At 31.6% G+C, this 14,687-nt stretch overlaps 1 protein-coding gene across 3 annotated transcripts in view; it reads right to left on the bottom strand.

Moving 5' to 3' along the window:
• Nucleotides 1-14,687, bottom strand: part of Adgrb3 (adhesion G protein-coupled receptor B3) — a 676,641-nt gene that overhangs the window by 419,788 nt on the left and 242,166 nt on the right. For all 3 annotated transcript variants that reach the window (XM_076915135.1, XM_034521545.2, XM_076915134.1), the window contains exons 3-5: nt 12,284-12,394; nt 6,560-6,721; nt 295-459 (exon numbers count right to left, since the gene is read on the bottom strand). In XM_076915135.1, coding sequence (XP_076771250.1) covers nt 295-459; nt 6,560-6,721; nt 12,284-12,394 — 438 coding nt within the window. The remainder of the gene's footprint in view (nt 1-294; nt 460-6,559; nt 6,722-12,283; nt 12,395-14,687) is intronic.

Genomic DNA, 14,687 nt, shown 5'->3' with positions numbered 1-14,687 from the left:
ATCACATAAGCTAACTCTGTACATATAAACCTTTATTTTAAAACACTAACATATACTCATAGTGCAATATAGGAAAGATGAACTCCAATTGGTACCTCTCGAGTAAATGTACACCACTACAAACGTAGGAACCAGAGAAATCACCCTGTGTTATCCAGATAAGAGGCAGGAATGAGAAGACACACTTTCCAGCAAGGCGCAATAAGAGTTGTATGTTTTATGTTTGTCATGTGCACCAGGAACAATATAGAAAATATATTAGTGCAGGCTTCATCAATTGCCAAACATGCTTACCTGGACAGAGGGCAATATTACAAGGCTTGTGATGAGTTTCAGGTCCCTCACAGGGCCTTCCTCCATACTGAGGAGGTGTGCATGACCTGGTTCGTGTTCTTTGGCCTCGGCCACATGTGAAGGAGCATAAGCTCCAAGGTGACCACTCCTCCCAAACTCCATGTACTGTAATAAAGCAAAGAAGCTTCAGCCACAGAGAAGAGAACCAAAGGCAAAGACTTTGTTCTGTATAACTAAGAAAACAAAGCATTGAATAAAGTATGAAAATGTTTTGAAAACTCACTTTAAATAAAACTCTAATTAGACATCGGCTTTTAAATTTAATTTCAAAATTTATTAAAAGAATAGAAAACTACATGTACTTTTCTTCTACTGTTGAATTATGCTTTAAACTACTCGCCTTTTCACCTCTTTAAGTGGAAATTGCTTTCATTCTTTCTCTGGATAAAAGATTTCTAAGTTATTTTTAAAGTGTGGTCACCTATGAAGAATAAGCAAAATTAAATTTCTCATAACAGGGCTGAATCTTTAGAGCTAAATTGGTATTTAAATAGCTAAGGAACAATTTAATTCTAGTACCTATGATGTTTCCAAAATATTGTGTGCCAGATAAAGAAAAAGAGTTCCTGAAAATTGGTTATGTTTATTTTAAACATTTTAAACTAACTTTTTTTTTTAAAAAAATATTTTTTTCATCTAAAATTTTGGGGCTACATTCCCTTTCATTTGTATAGGAGGCTGTTTCAAACACTGTATCGATTCCCACAGGGTCCATCCCTTCCCCATTTCAAGGTGAGCTCTGATATCATTTAAAAAGCCATGGAGCTAGGAAATGATCATCCTCCTCTGCTAGTTTGATGGAACTGTAAATTCTCCTAATTATATTTCTTAAATAGCAATAAGAATAAAAACCAAATTATATAAACACAGAATTAAAGTAACCATAGACATACCAGTACTTCAAATATCTCATTATTTATAATTCCTATTTGACTGGAAACAACACTATATGTTCCTTCATAATAAGTATTGAATGTGGTATAAATACTGGTATATCTTACAAAACACTCACTAAACCTCAGAGGTTTAATCCCTTTTCTGAATGTCAAATTGCTGCTCTCGCCCACCCTATTTATTAGCACTAGTGTATTGCCTCGCAAATATTGCCTTGTAAATAAAGCGAGTACAAAGAACCCAGGAGAAATGTCTCTGCTGAGAACTGGCTCTCTTGATGCTAAGCCTCTGTCTACCTTAGAACGCTGAGAAAGCCTTGAGTCCAAATGGTTAAGGACACTCCTGGGAGGAGTGAGAGAGTACTGATCCACAGGAGAAAGGCAGAGAGAGGTTAACATCAGTACTTTCTAAGTAAATGCGATGTTTCTAGAATTTTCTTCATTTATATGTTGCTCTTGCACTTACATTCAAGCTGAAATCCAGCTAATCCACCAGCACATTACCACAAGTTCTTATCAGTGTTGTGGTAAAAGTACTTAATATCTGCAATTTATGGGTCTTTAAAGAATATTATATCATTTTACAAACCATGTTAATGTTGAATTTTGCCACAATGTATGTACATACACATCAAAACACAAGTACATTTTAATACAAAATTTTACATGGTAATTTAAATGACTTATTAGTAAGTTTCAAAAAGAATTCCACAAAAAAATTGGCATACCTTAACATTTAGGTATATCATTTTCTTATACTCAGGTTATTGACTTGCTGCAATAAGTTGTAAAAATGTGTTCAAATATTGAAAACAGCAACCCAATTAGAATATTATTGGTAAAAGTCATTTAATTATTCTATGAAAGTCATTAAAAATCTTTAAAATATAATATATAGGAGAAGTACCAGAGAGTGGAAACATGTATATGTGTATGTATATGTGTATATGTATATGATGTATATATATATGATGTATATATATATATTCATCTATCTCATGACAATCTGGAAAACTCAAAACTAATTAATATCCATTGATAAGAAAATATCCAATATCTGCATTTATCTATGCACACATAAATGTTATATAGTTTTAAAATATATACACATATATGTCCATACTCTCTAAGAAAAATATATAAAAATATTTTATTTTTAAATTATATGTTTTATCTATTTTTTCATGTATTTTCAGTTACCAAACCTTCCAATTTAATGATAAACTGCTCCTCTATGTGAAGTACTAATGACTCTGTATGACCTCTTATCAAATTTCTATAGTACTCAATGTACACAGCACACTACTAGAAATTTGTGCTATATATTATATTTATAAAAATTATTTATAAAAAATATTATATATTTATAAAAATATTCTATATTTGTGAACTGCAAAACATTACAAGGAATTTATTAGCTTAGTTAAATCATGATACTGGAATCAGAAACTTAATGCTACTTAGCCATTTTACATAGTCTTTACTGGTTGGTATATGTTACAGCTTTGTGACTCTGTTACATCATTTTAGATGCTAACTTCTATATGAGCCAAGAAATTATTAATAGTTTGTAACTTTAGAAACTATTGATTTGGCAGAAAATTAGCATACATGCTTTACAATATTTAGATTCTAAAAAAATTATATTAGAGAGGCAATTCAGAGTAATTTTGTTGAGATCAAGTTTTCAATTTAATATAAAATTTTATATAAGGTTGTTTATTTTACAATAAAATATGAAAATTTATGAATTATCTAGTAAATTTGAAAAATAGCACTAATAAAATAATTTAACTGACATCAATTTCATCCATTTATTTTGTAGTTTTCTTACTAATATTTTTTTTTACCAGATATATGGTCATATCTTTCCTTGGTACAAGCCAAAGAGAATATGAAATACACACAATCCTCAAACATCATCACCAGGTTTTGAAATAAACATCTGTAAATACTCATATGATTTAGGTTGCATTATAGATAAAATAATTCTTTTAAGTGTAGAAGTTTTTCTTTGGAAATAAGTGAATCTGACAACTCCAGCATTCATAAAAATAAATCCCAAACTATTCCATAGACCTATATTAACTTTTACAGATTCATCTTTTTTTAGTATGGACCAACAATATCAACTGGAGGTAACTCTGACCATGGGTACATTGGTTGATATCTGCAAACAGTTTTGGTTTTATTAGTGTATAAGGAAATTAATGGCTACTAGCATCAAATGTGTAGAAGCCACAGATACTGGGAAGCACTCGAATGAGCAGTGTGGTTCTCGTGGAACAAAGACTATCACGGTTGAAGTGCTGGTATTTAATCAGCAGAGGTTGAGAACCCTGGAGTAGAACAGAGACCTGAAATTCAGCTGGAACCGTAACTACTTAATCGAATGTTACTCTCTACTTTTCCTAGTTTACTTTAAGAAAATTCTGAGATGTTTCTCTTTTGGGGGGCGGAAAAGGACAAACGATCAAAAAACCTGCCAAATAAAAAGTAATGTGAAACCAAATGTGTGAAAGGCCCAGTGTGATTCTTTATTAGAGGACCTGAATAAAAGAAAAAATAAGTGAATAACAAAAATAACTCATTTGTAATACTAAGGCATTTCCTTCTTGATACAAGTAAGCTTGGGCTTTCTGCTTCCATGTATTTTGTAGAGGGTTAAGGTACTACTCAATTTGTCCCTTCTTGTCCCATGTTCATTAATGAAATAACACAAAAATTAGAGTTCTCTAAGAAGGACAAGTAAGATATTGATTTGTGAGCAAGTTTAAGGAGAATTTATTCTTTTAGATAGATGTTTATATTGATTCAAATACTTCTTAAATTTTAAACCATTTAAAGATTTTATTTTTATTTTTTATTTTTTATTGCTTTCATGATATATAATAATAAAAAATTGCATTTACCAATACACTGAATGAAAAGAAACAGCATATGAAAGAAGCTCCTATTTCCTATAACTATGTAGTTAGCTGACATTTAAAAATAACGAAGCTGATCTCTTATATTTATAAATTAAAAAAAAAAACCTGAATTTAATAAACTGAAGTATAAAAATTTTATACTTCTCTTGTGAGCAATATTCAACCAAAATTTAGAAAGACAAACATTTTATGTACATGAAGTTAAAATAGAAACGTGCAACTGTTTCTATTCTTACACATTGGTAAGGGGAACATATTTAAGAAATTAAAAACACTGTCCAATGAGACATTGCTTAGTTTTCTCCACAGGAGACACAGGGAGAAAGAATGTAGCCATTTCACATGTGGGGTAGTTTAGGGTCCTCCCACAGATGTTCTATATTCCCAGTCAATGGCTTAATCCTTTTCCTCTGATAGAGGATGAAGATTTCCTCATGCCTTACAATTTGTGTAACTGGCACCTAGAAAATCAGCTACGAATGGAAGTTGGTGGGAAGCACTCTGGAGACAATCAGATTCCAACCTGAGAATGTGTTTGCCATTAGACACTATTCTTGTCTCTGTAAATGATGTTGATACAAAGTGCTTATCAGATAAATTTATATGTCATTTGACTCAGACCCCTCTACTGATACTGTTTTAATTGATGAGAACAGGGAACTGGACTCTGTAAATCATCCTGTAAATACTGTGTTTTGGCTTCCTGGTTGAGTAGTCTCCCAGAAGAGCTAAACTATTCCTATGCAAATAAGGGCCCACAGCATAATGTTTGAGACCTGTGGGTTTCACTATGACACTCCAAGCCTCTGTCTTTCTGTATCTTCTTTTTATTTTTTTTCAGCTCATGTTGTTAAAATGCGTTTGGTCTACTACTCCCGATTTTAGACTTTGTCGTCTTTATTCTTCCGTACCTGGCTAACATTTTTCCCCTTTGAGCCATATTAGTTTTCATCTCATATTCTTTTTCAGTTAACACAGTCCTATCTGACACCTACCTACTTTCAGTAGCTATTATTGCCTTTTCCTTAATAATTGTGTCTTCCTTCCCCGCACAGTCTTAGTTTAACTATGGCTTTATCTGTTGATTTTCTACTTCTCAATTCTGACACAGAGGTTTCTCAACCTCTGTGTGAGAAACATCTCATCTACATCCTTCCCACAATCCCCCCCCTGCTATTTCCTTTCCTCCACTTTCCTCAAGGGTCATTGTTTGTTTTTTTGTTTGCTTGTTTTGTTTTTGTTTTAAATATTTATTTATTTATTTATTGGATTTTTTTAAAGCCCCCACAACATGACATTGTTCATGGGAACTATTTTGAGCTCACAATTCTGGAGTGCTGAGTATATTCATGCTGCGGTGTAGCAGATCATCAGAAGTGAAAATTTGAAGTTTTTCAGCCATTAAATAACAGCTATCTCCCAAATTTCTTATCATTATTACATTTGCCTGCTTAGAAATTGACATGATTCCTGACCACTCTTCCAGGTCCCTCAGTCCTATTTTCACCAATTGCAGAACCAGTTATTTCTGGAAATAAAGACCCCTAGAAAACATTTTGGCATGATGTGAAGGTTGAAGGGTCTACTCCAGTGATAAGACCTTTCTCTTGAACATCTTTCTTTCAAACGCTTCTGCAAAGACTCTACATGTGAGCCTATTATCAGCTGCAGCTGCACTCATATAACTTATAGTCACCCATCCATCAAATGATGGGACACAACCTAAAGGGTCAAATAAAGGGACTGAGTCAAATAAAGTTCTCACTGGTTTGAGAGGATGAAACAAATACAATAAGACCTGCTCCATCATTCAACAATACATTTTTTTGATGCAACAAATATTTCACCTGAACCAGCTCCCTCTCTGGGCTTTAAAGCAATATTTGACAGTGATGAGAAGAATCACTTCAAAGTAGTTTATGAAGTAAAACAACAGATCATTTTTGGGTCTACTATACTTTAATTTTCAACTAGATAGGGCCAGATGAATGGTAGGAATGCTGACTGACTATGTCAATCACAGAATGATTACATGTCATATTCTACTATACTTAAAATTTTTATTTTTTCTCATATAGGCATTTGGATATTTTTACCACCTTAAAAATGCAAGAAAAATAACTGAATGTTTATACTCTTTGAAGTAGCTACACATATTTCAACCATATTTGGAGCAGGGAGATAGTCACTTATCTAACACCCTGACGGTTCAGAAAGCAAATATGATCACATACAGAGTAAAATATCACAGTTGAGAAGAATTACACTTATAAACTCTAATGAAACACCCATATCCAGTTCATAGGAAAATAACAAATTGTTCCAAATGCGTAGCATGACACAATTCAAAACATCCACAGTCGTAGTTGCTGCTAACACTACCTGGACAGAGGGCAGTGTTATTGCAAACCCTTGATTCTCTTAATGGGCCGCTGCAGTGTGTCCCGTAAGGTGATACACAAGTTCTGGTTCGCACCTGCGACCCTTGACCACAAGTTACTGAGCATGTGCTCCACTGGGACCACTCTTCCACACCAGATTCACCTGCGTGCAAGACAACAAATAAACATGAAATACCGCCTTGATTATTCATCTCGTAAGCATTGTACCAAACTGACAGCATGGCATGCATGAATAATACAAATGTAAATCTATGGCAGTGAATCAAAATGTAGAAAACATTTCATAGGAAAATGAATTTAGAGGGATGCATACGATGCCAATACAAAGACTGTTTGTCATGACCTTGTTAGCAAAATGTCCTTTACAAAGTCCACTTTGCTATCAACACTGTGAAGGAAGAAATAGTCTTCAATAAAAATAATTGCTCAAGGAGTTTTACTCAAGCCTATCAAGGGTGATGTTTTTGATGCCAAAGGAGTCAGAATGTGTTTCAAAGCATATGCTGTGTCTTTGGTGAGCAGAGATGTATTGATATGTTCTAGTTCTTTCTTGTAAAATATACTTTCTATTGATAAATATTGAGTGCATCTGAACTACTGTGTATGTACACAAGATATTCCAAATGGATTTCCTACTTTTTCAACCTATAATAGCTATTTACTTTGTGGTAATTTATTAATATCTCTCTGCTCATCATTTCACATCTGATCTAAAGAAGTGATATTTTTCTACTTAAAGTGAATGAAAGTTTATCATTTCTATTAACTGAACATAGAACTAAACTTTATTCCAAAACAGGGCCCTAAGAAGCCAATTAATGTCAGGTTTCATAAACTTTTTGGTGCTTGGCACCCACACTGAAAGCATGCCTAGTTTTCTCATCTAAAAGCCATGTCATAAAGAGATATACATCATCAAATTTTAAAACAGCTGGGATGGTCTTCTAATATTCTGGCATCATTTCCAGATTTGATTTCAAAACCTGACTTGAAAATTTGCCATTGCTTTGCACCAAATTCCAGTCGAGCCATATCTGGTTAGTAGTGTGTATTTAAGTTAAGCATGCATATCATTGTCAAAATGTTTTACAGGGGAGGAGTTTTCAGCACTTTGTATCACTAATTATGCAGAGCAAAGAGCAATATATCTGTATATTATGTATTCTGTCCAGAGTAATCTTTAGCAATTTAATTCCACAGACAGAAATGAGAGTTCATTTGTCTGTCTTGTTTTCGGAGGGTTACTCAGTGATTCAGAAAGTATATTAAGTGTTACTCAACACATCTGTCTTGATTACTTCAAGGTTACTGTCTTGATACTTGATTATTTATAAATTTATATATAACTTATTTCAGAATTATCTACTGGGATATCTGTGTAAATAGTGTTTGAAGTCACATCTCGTAATTTGTCCTATTATATTGAATAATATTTTAGCAAAATAAAACATGTTTGTGACCCCAATAGTATGATAATTGTTAAAACTATCTATATACATTTGTATATATACATAAGTGAACTTAGTAATGAAAACTATAAGCTTAATATTAGGAGAACTATGTACTTATTGACATGCCAACCTCCTTGGAATGTGACTGGGTTAAATGCCATGGCTCTATGTTATTAATTATAAGCCAGACAGTTAAGAACAATGTGAATTCTGTAGGTGAAATGACAAAGATTATGAATAAAATTAGTTCTATTTTCCACAAACATGTTTTTTCTTTCTCTCTTGCATTGCCAAGATAGATATTTTTTTTAAAAAGTAAACTTAGCATGAATTAATACCAAGGTCCAATTTAATGCAACCTTGTATAGGTACTTTAAAATCTGAGTTGTCTCTACATCTATGATTCTGCATGACACTGAACATGGTTAGCAGTGGTGCCGGGTCATGAAACATCCGTATTGAATGCTAAGAGCTAGCCTTCCTCACAGCTCAAGTTGAAGATAAAATATTAAATGAAATTAAGCATATAAGAATTAATTTCAATGTCATATTTAAGAATCAAAATTTGCCACTAAAATAATGGTCTAACCATCAACTTGATCTTGTATATCAAATGATATTTCTGCTGCAATTTTTATATTATTTTTTCCTAACGTGAGCATTATCTAGTAAAGGATATTGGTTTATGTTAGAAATAGTCAATATACTTCATAAGGTAGGTATTTTAATGACACTTAAAGAATAAAGTACAGACTGAGCAACATTTTCAGTATATATATTTTTGTAGATAGTGCAATCTGCTCTAGTCCACATGTAATTTAAAAAACGTGCCAAGATCATGTAGAAAACTTCTCTATACAAAGCTATACTAAGGCTCTTTATTCTGAAGCAAAGCAGGAAAGAAAACTAGAATACTATTGTGGTCAACTGTATATTGCCTCTGGGGCCTTGAAAAACTTTATGTATTTTATTGTATTTTTTCAAACTCCTTAGCAATTTACCTTCCTCAAAAGCTACTAGTTAAAATTGAGTGAGATCACTTGAGGCAAAGAATTTAAAATTATGAACAAGATATTAATATAGTTTTACTAGTATGTTAAAGTTATGAAATTAGAAACACATTTAATGTTATATTCTTATTTTAGATCACATATTATATATTCCTAATACAGACAGGCTTTCTCACATAATAAGTGGTTACTTTTTCAAACCTGTTTATAAACTCACTTCATGTCTATGTTGCTAAAAAGTAAGAACCATTAAGATGTCTTTTCCAGCTTATTGGCACTTAGATTGAATGTATCCCTAAAATAGACATATTTATTATCTTATTTCATTTTTGTTAACTATACACATAGATGTGCAATTTAGGTTTTTATTCTAATTTCTTTTATTATGCATGAGATGGTTTGGCTGTATGTGTGATGGGTATTATGTTCCTGCAATGCCAGCAGAGTCCAGAAAGGGTGTTGGATGCCTAAGAGATAGAGTTCACAGATGGTTGTGAGCCTCTATGTGAATTCTAGGAACTTAGCATGGGGCTGCTGCAGGCACAATGATAGCTCCTAACCAGTGAACTCCACCCTTGGCTTAGGCTTTTATAGCCACGTAGTTGATGTTTAGACTTACCTCAGTCACTAACACTAGTAAGAATATTCTAGTTATCTTGGTAAAATAATACTACCTCATAAAAATATCATTTAAAAGTATGCACTCACTTTGTCTCTGTGTAGTAAAGCTTATTTTCAAGTGAAAACATGTACTGCTTGTATCGATTATAGAAGGCACTTCACTTATTTGAGAAGAAATAATGTGTGGTAGCTTCTGATTTCATTCTCCCTGATTAATTTAGCATATTATGGCATTTTATCATTTTATTATTAAACTTTTCTCCATTGTAACATTTTTTGTTCTCAAATTATGCATAGCAAATTATCATGACTGTTCATACTTACAATATTAATACCTTGATTTGAGAAACAAACATGTTCTATGAATAAAACTTCATTTTATAAAATGTTGTTATTTGATACCTCCATTAATTTAGTCTATGTGAACATCAAAAGAAACAATATTTGAGAAAAATCTTTTTTAGCTTTATAAGCGCTTAGTGTTCAATTATGAATCTTAAAAAATATTTAATGTAATACATTGCCTTTCTTAGTTCAGCATGATAATTTTATACTAAAGTAAATACAATGAACTTCTTTATGTTTTCATATATAATGTTTCAATATGAATTTATGAACCCTATTTTTCATAAATTCGGGCATCAATCAATAGTTTTAAAACTTTAATTTCCATACCCTTTCTGTATTGTTAACAACATGTGTGAGTGGTTTTAAAGTTGGTCACAAATCTATTTGTTCAGTGTGTCCTTTACTTACCAAGTCACTTGTTAGTAAAAAAAAAAAAATACACTGTGTAGAAAAAAGAATGACTAGAAAATCAGAAATTAATGTAAAAACCGTGATTACCATTTCCCCTTTTAACAATACAATATTCTTTACTATTTAAAGTTGTTAAAATATTTGTGCAGAAAAATTTTCAGAAACATTAAAAAACTGTATTTAAACAAACACTGGACTAAATTGCATGGTATTGAATTCACAAACTAATGTTACTCTATCACTGGAAATTTAAGCCTATGGTCCTCCATTTCATTCCACCTTGAAGACAAGCTTTAGGAACTACAGTAAACCAATATTTGCTATGTCTTCTGAATAAAAGTTGGACACATTTCTCATATGGCACATGTGTCCTCAAAGGGAGATGCTTAAGGGACTGAGTAGTCAGCCAAGTTTTAGCTCTCCCTTGAGAGCAGGAATACCTGAAGCTTTGCTTTCTGCTTCATTTATTTTCTTCTTGGTCTCAGACAAAAACACATTTAGAAATTTGGAAATTCATTTGAACCCTGTAATACATTTTGGATTTGAATAAGCAACTGCTTACAAAATAAATCTCCTATTAAATAATGTATCCCAAAAGCAAACCAAAAAGAACTTTTCTGGATGTGGCCATAAGAGATGGTGTTTCTAAAATTTAATGTGTGCACTTATAAAGTTTATTCTATATATTGTGCTCACAGAAGCTGAGATATAATTAATATATTAAACTATATCTCACATTTTTTTTACCAAGAATGCAACTCAATATCGGCATCTCAATTTCTAAGCAGTCAGTTCAGCTCCAGTGTTCTAAATAAATATTACCACAAACACATGAACTGAAGGAAACATCCATTCTTTTGGAGAATTTAATTAAAATTAGTCTGAATATCATGCCACATATTGGACCATATACTTGTGATTTCCTGCTAACACTCAAGAATGGAATGCATACCATTTTGTAAAAGCACATATAAACTCAGTTTTCTATTTTGAGAAAGAAATGTAAATGTTGCACATATTTGCAATAGATCGTTAAACATCTCCAACTGAGAGAGGACCCATGCCATGTCACTGGGCAGAAATCTGGACCATTTACTATGAGCAGCCAAATTCGACCCAGTGTAATTTGTCAAACTCTATAGATTATTAAAGCATAAATCCTACATTTCTATATCTATTCATGTATATTTATAAATTTAAAAAGTTATGTTAAGTAACACACATTTCAGACATTCAAATATGTAGAGAGGTTTGAATATACAATGATTGATGCAGGATTGAAGAATTTTATAAACCAGAAAGTCAGTTTGGTTGATATTTAATTAGATGGTCATTTTTTCACTATTTATCTTTTGCAATAAATTTATTTTCATATCATATATTAAATTATAAGTAGTCTAACATCTATATGTTTTAACAATCAAGCAATATTTATAGATAATAGGACATTTGGAAGAATATTTATTATATCAAATTATGTTATGTTAAACTTCATAATCTGAGTCCTATTTAAATTATAGTTCTTGAAAATTCCAAATCAAATAATTCTTGAAAATGTAACCTTATTGCTTTCCTTTACAATTGTAATGATACATTTTAGTGGTTAATTAACATAAGGAGATAATATGTAAATTCTAAAGTATCCCATACCAAAGCAAAGTAAGTCTTACACATTGTGTTTGCATATTTTTCATTCACAGCTACTTTATTTATGGACTTTAACTGGTGACAAAAAAAAAAAAATGGCTCAAAAAAAAAAATCAGCTCCAAAAACTGACAAATGTGCAGCAAAGGATCATGAAAACATGCAGTGGTTTCATTAAATTAACAACAATAAATAGAAAAATGTAACTAACGTATTACCAGTTTGTGCCATAAATTTAGCAGCATCAGCTTGTTCCTGAGGGACCCTTTTTTCATGGACAGATCGAGGTCGCTGACTTTTAATTGTATGATCTCCCATCATTCCAAATTCTAAAGACAGAATAAAGGTATATGAAAGCCTGCGTGCAGACATTTCTCACAAATTACATCACTGTCCCATGCAATATGTTCCTACCCAGACCTACAAGTTATGAATAAATAACACAGTTCTCACTTTCTATGCTGATCTGCTTGGAATATGTCTACAGTTAATCTAGAAAACCTGCAATCATGAACAGCTTTCAAGAAACAATAATAACAGTCAGTAAATAATACAGCCAATGTAAAGTCAACTCAAATAACAGAATCTATTTTACTCTACTGTAATAATGTTCTGAAGACTTATATCTGAAGAAAAAATACAACTACACTGTTCCTGAGATAGTCCTGAATGATTGTCTGCCGCCTATGGCTAAACATTTTTTAACCCCACAAGATTTCCAGCACCTTCAAAAGGAAAGGACAGCTGTGTAATCTGACTTTCTATGGTGTGTATTCTGAGGATGGATGACTTTTTTTTTTCATCCAAAGACAAGGAAGCATTTGGTGTGCTTCATGCCTCAAAAAAAAAAAAAAAAAAAAAAAAAAAATGGTAGCCTCAGTAATTTTGATTTTGACCTTCCCTGATTTAACTAATTTTTCACCTTCTCTAACTACATGCAATGCAATGTTGTCTTTTAAAAAATTGTATTAAAAAAGAATCTTGTTTTTTGTTAATTAATTGTTCTATTATGAAGCTATTCATAAAGGCAAAAAATTATCTGTATCTAGCAGATAATAAGAAAGGAGGCATTAGATTTAAAATTAGGTGTAGTGTGTTTCAAAAAATAAATGTGCTTTAAAAGATTATATGCTGAGAACTCCTGATTAGTGTGTGTTTGCTGAACTTTTGAAGTTAAATGACCTAGTACAAACAAAGTCTAGCATATTGAAAATTTGATAGCTCTAATTCCCAACATTCAGATAGGGAAAGGATATTCCTAGAGAGAATGATATTATGGTGCTATTTCTTACATGAGGAGTGTTACTGATCTCTTGATGCTCAACACTTAAAAGTTAAGAATGAAATTTTGACCAATAGTTTTATTACTTAGCCTTTTTCTCGTGAATTTTTAAATGTACTTATGCTGAAACAAAAATATTTGCAATGTATTTTGAAGGTGGCTATTCTACAAATCCTTACCTTTTATGTCAGAAAGTAAGTTAGCATGCTATCTGTCCAATCAAAATTCCACACAGTTATATCTCAGGACAAACCAAGTAAAAAGAAATTCATTCTAGATAGTTTACTACACAGTTCACATCCTGAGATGTCTGAGTGGTCTCAGTGTGGATCTCTTTGTATCAGTTTGTACAATATCAAAGAATAAAAAATGGAAATATTTATAAAATGTCAGTATAATTGAGAAAATAAAATTCATCATTTTTTTATTCCTGTCAACATTCTTTCATTCATTTCTGTATAAACTATGTGCTGTTCAAACCATTTATTTCTTACTGTGCTTATAAGAAATGTCTAATTACTACTATATTTACTATTTAAAAAATTTTAATGGTAGTTATTCACTAGTACATATTTAAAACTATAATGAAATTGAAATATCATTGTATCTTCAAAACAAACAAATATTAGTGACTATGTTTTATTAACATTATACACCAGCTTTGCACTTAAAATTATAATTTAACTTGCATGTTCTGCAAGTTTTTAATCACTTTCAATATTTACATCTGAGTATGTCTTTTACAGTACAGTTGGGGACTCTAATGCTCACTCTAAAGTCATTTGACACAATAATGCAATGGATGAAAGAGAATGTTTATTCCATGTATACAACTTTAAGTTACAAAGTAATGAGAAAACCAATTTGATGGGAGACCATTCTTAATCTTAGTGGCAGCACAACATTAATCTGTAATCTATCTATCTGTAATCTATTGCAGTGTTAAAGGAAGTATGATCCTGTAGCTTAAGATTGTCAGTTCACTCCTGGAATAAGTTAAAATTAAACATGTTAAATTTCTCATGATTTCTCCAATATAAACTTAAGTTAAAGAGTTACTTTTAAAATAGAATTTAGGCTATTATTTTAGATTGCTAGCCAAGAGATTTCTATATGCCAAAATATTTATATTATAAATGATACTTCAATATTCAGCTTTAGTGACTACCTGTCATCAATTTTTATGTCTATCTGAACATTAGTAATAATGCCTCATCCTTCGTTGTAATATTTAAGAAAAAATCCATAAAATATTTTATATTTATTTATATTATATACAGACAAAAGTTTAAAATGGTAGTGCTGATTATTGTGATAATATAATTTAACTAGAAAGTTTT

The sequence above is a fragment of the Arvicanthis niloticus genome, chromosome 17 (genome assembly GCF_011762505.2).
Source record: "Arvicanthis niloticus isolate mArvNil1 chromosome 17, mArvNil1.pat.X, whole genome shotgun sequence".
Lineage (NCBI taxonomy): Eukaryota > Metazoa > Chordata > Mammalia > Rodentia > Muridae > Arvicanthis > Arvicanthis niloticus.
The sequence above is the reverse complement of the archived record's forward strand: the minus strand, read 5'-3'. Positions and strand labels throughout refer to the sequence as shown.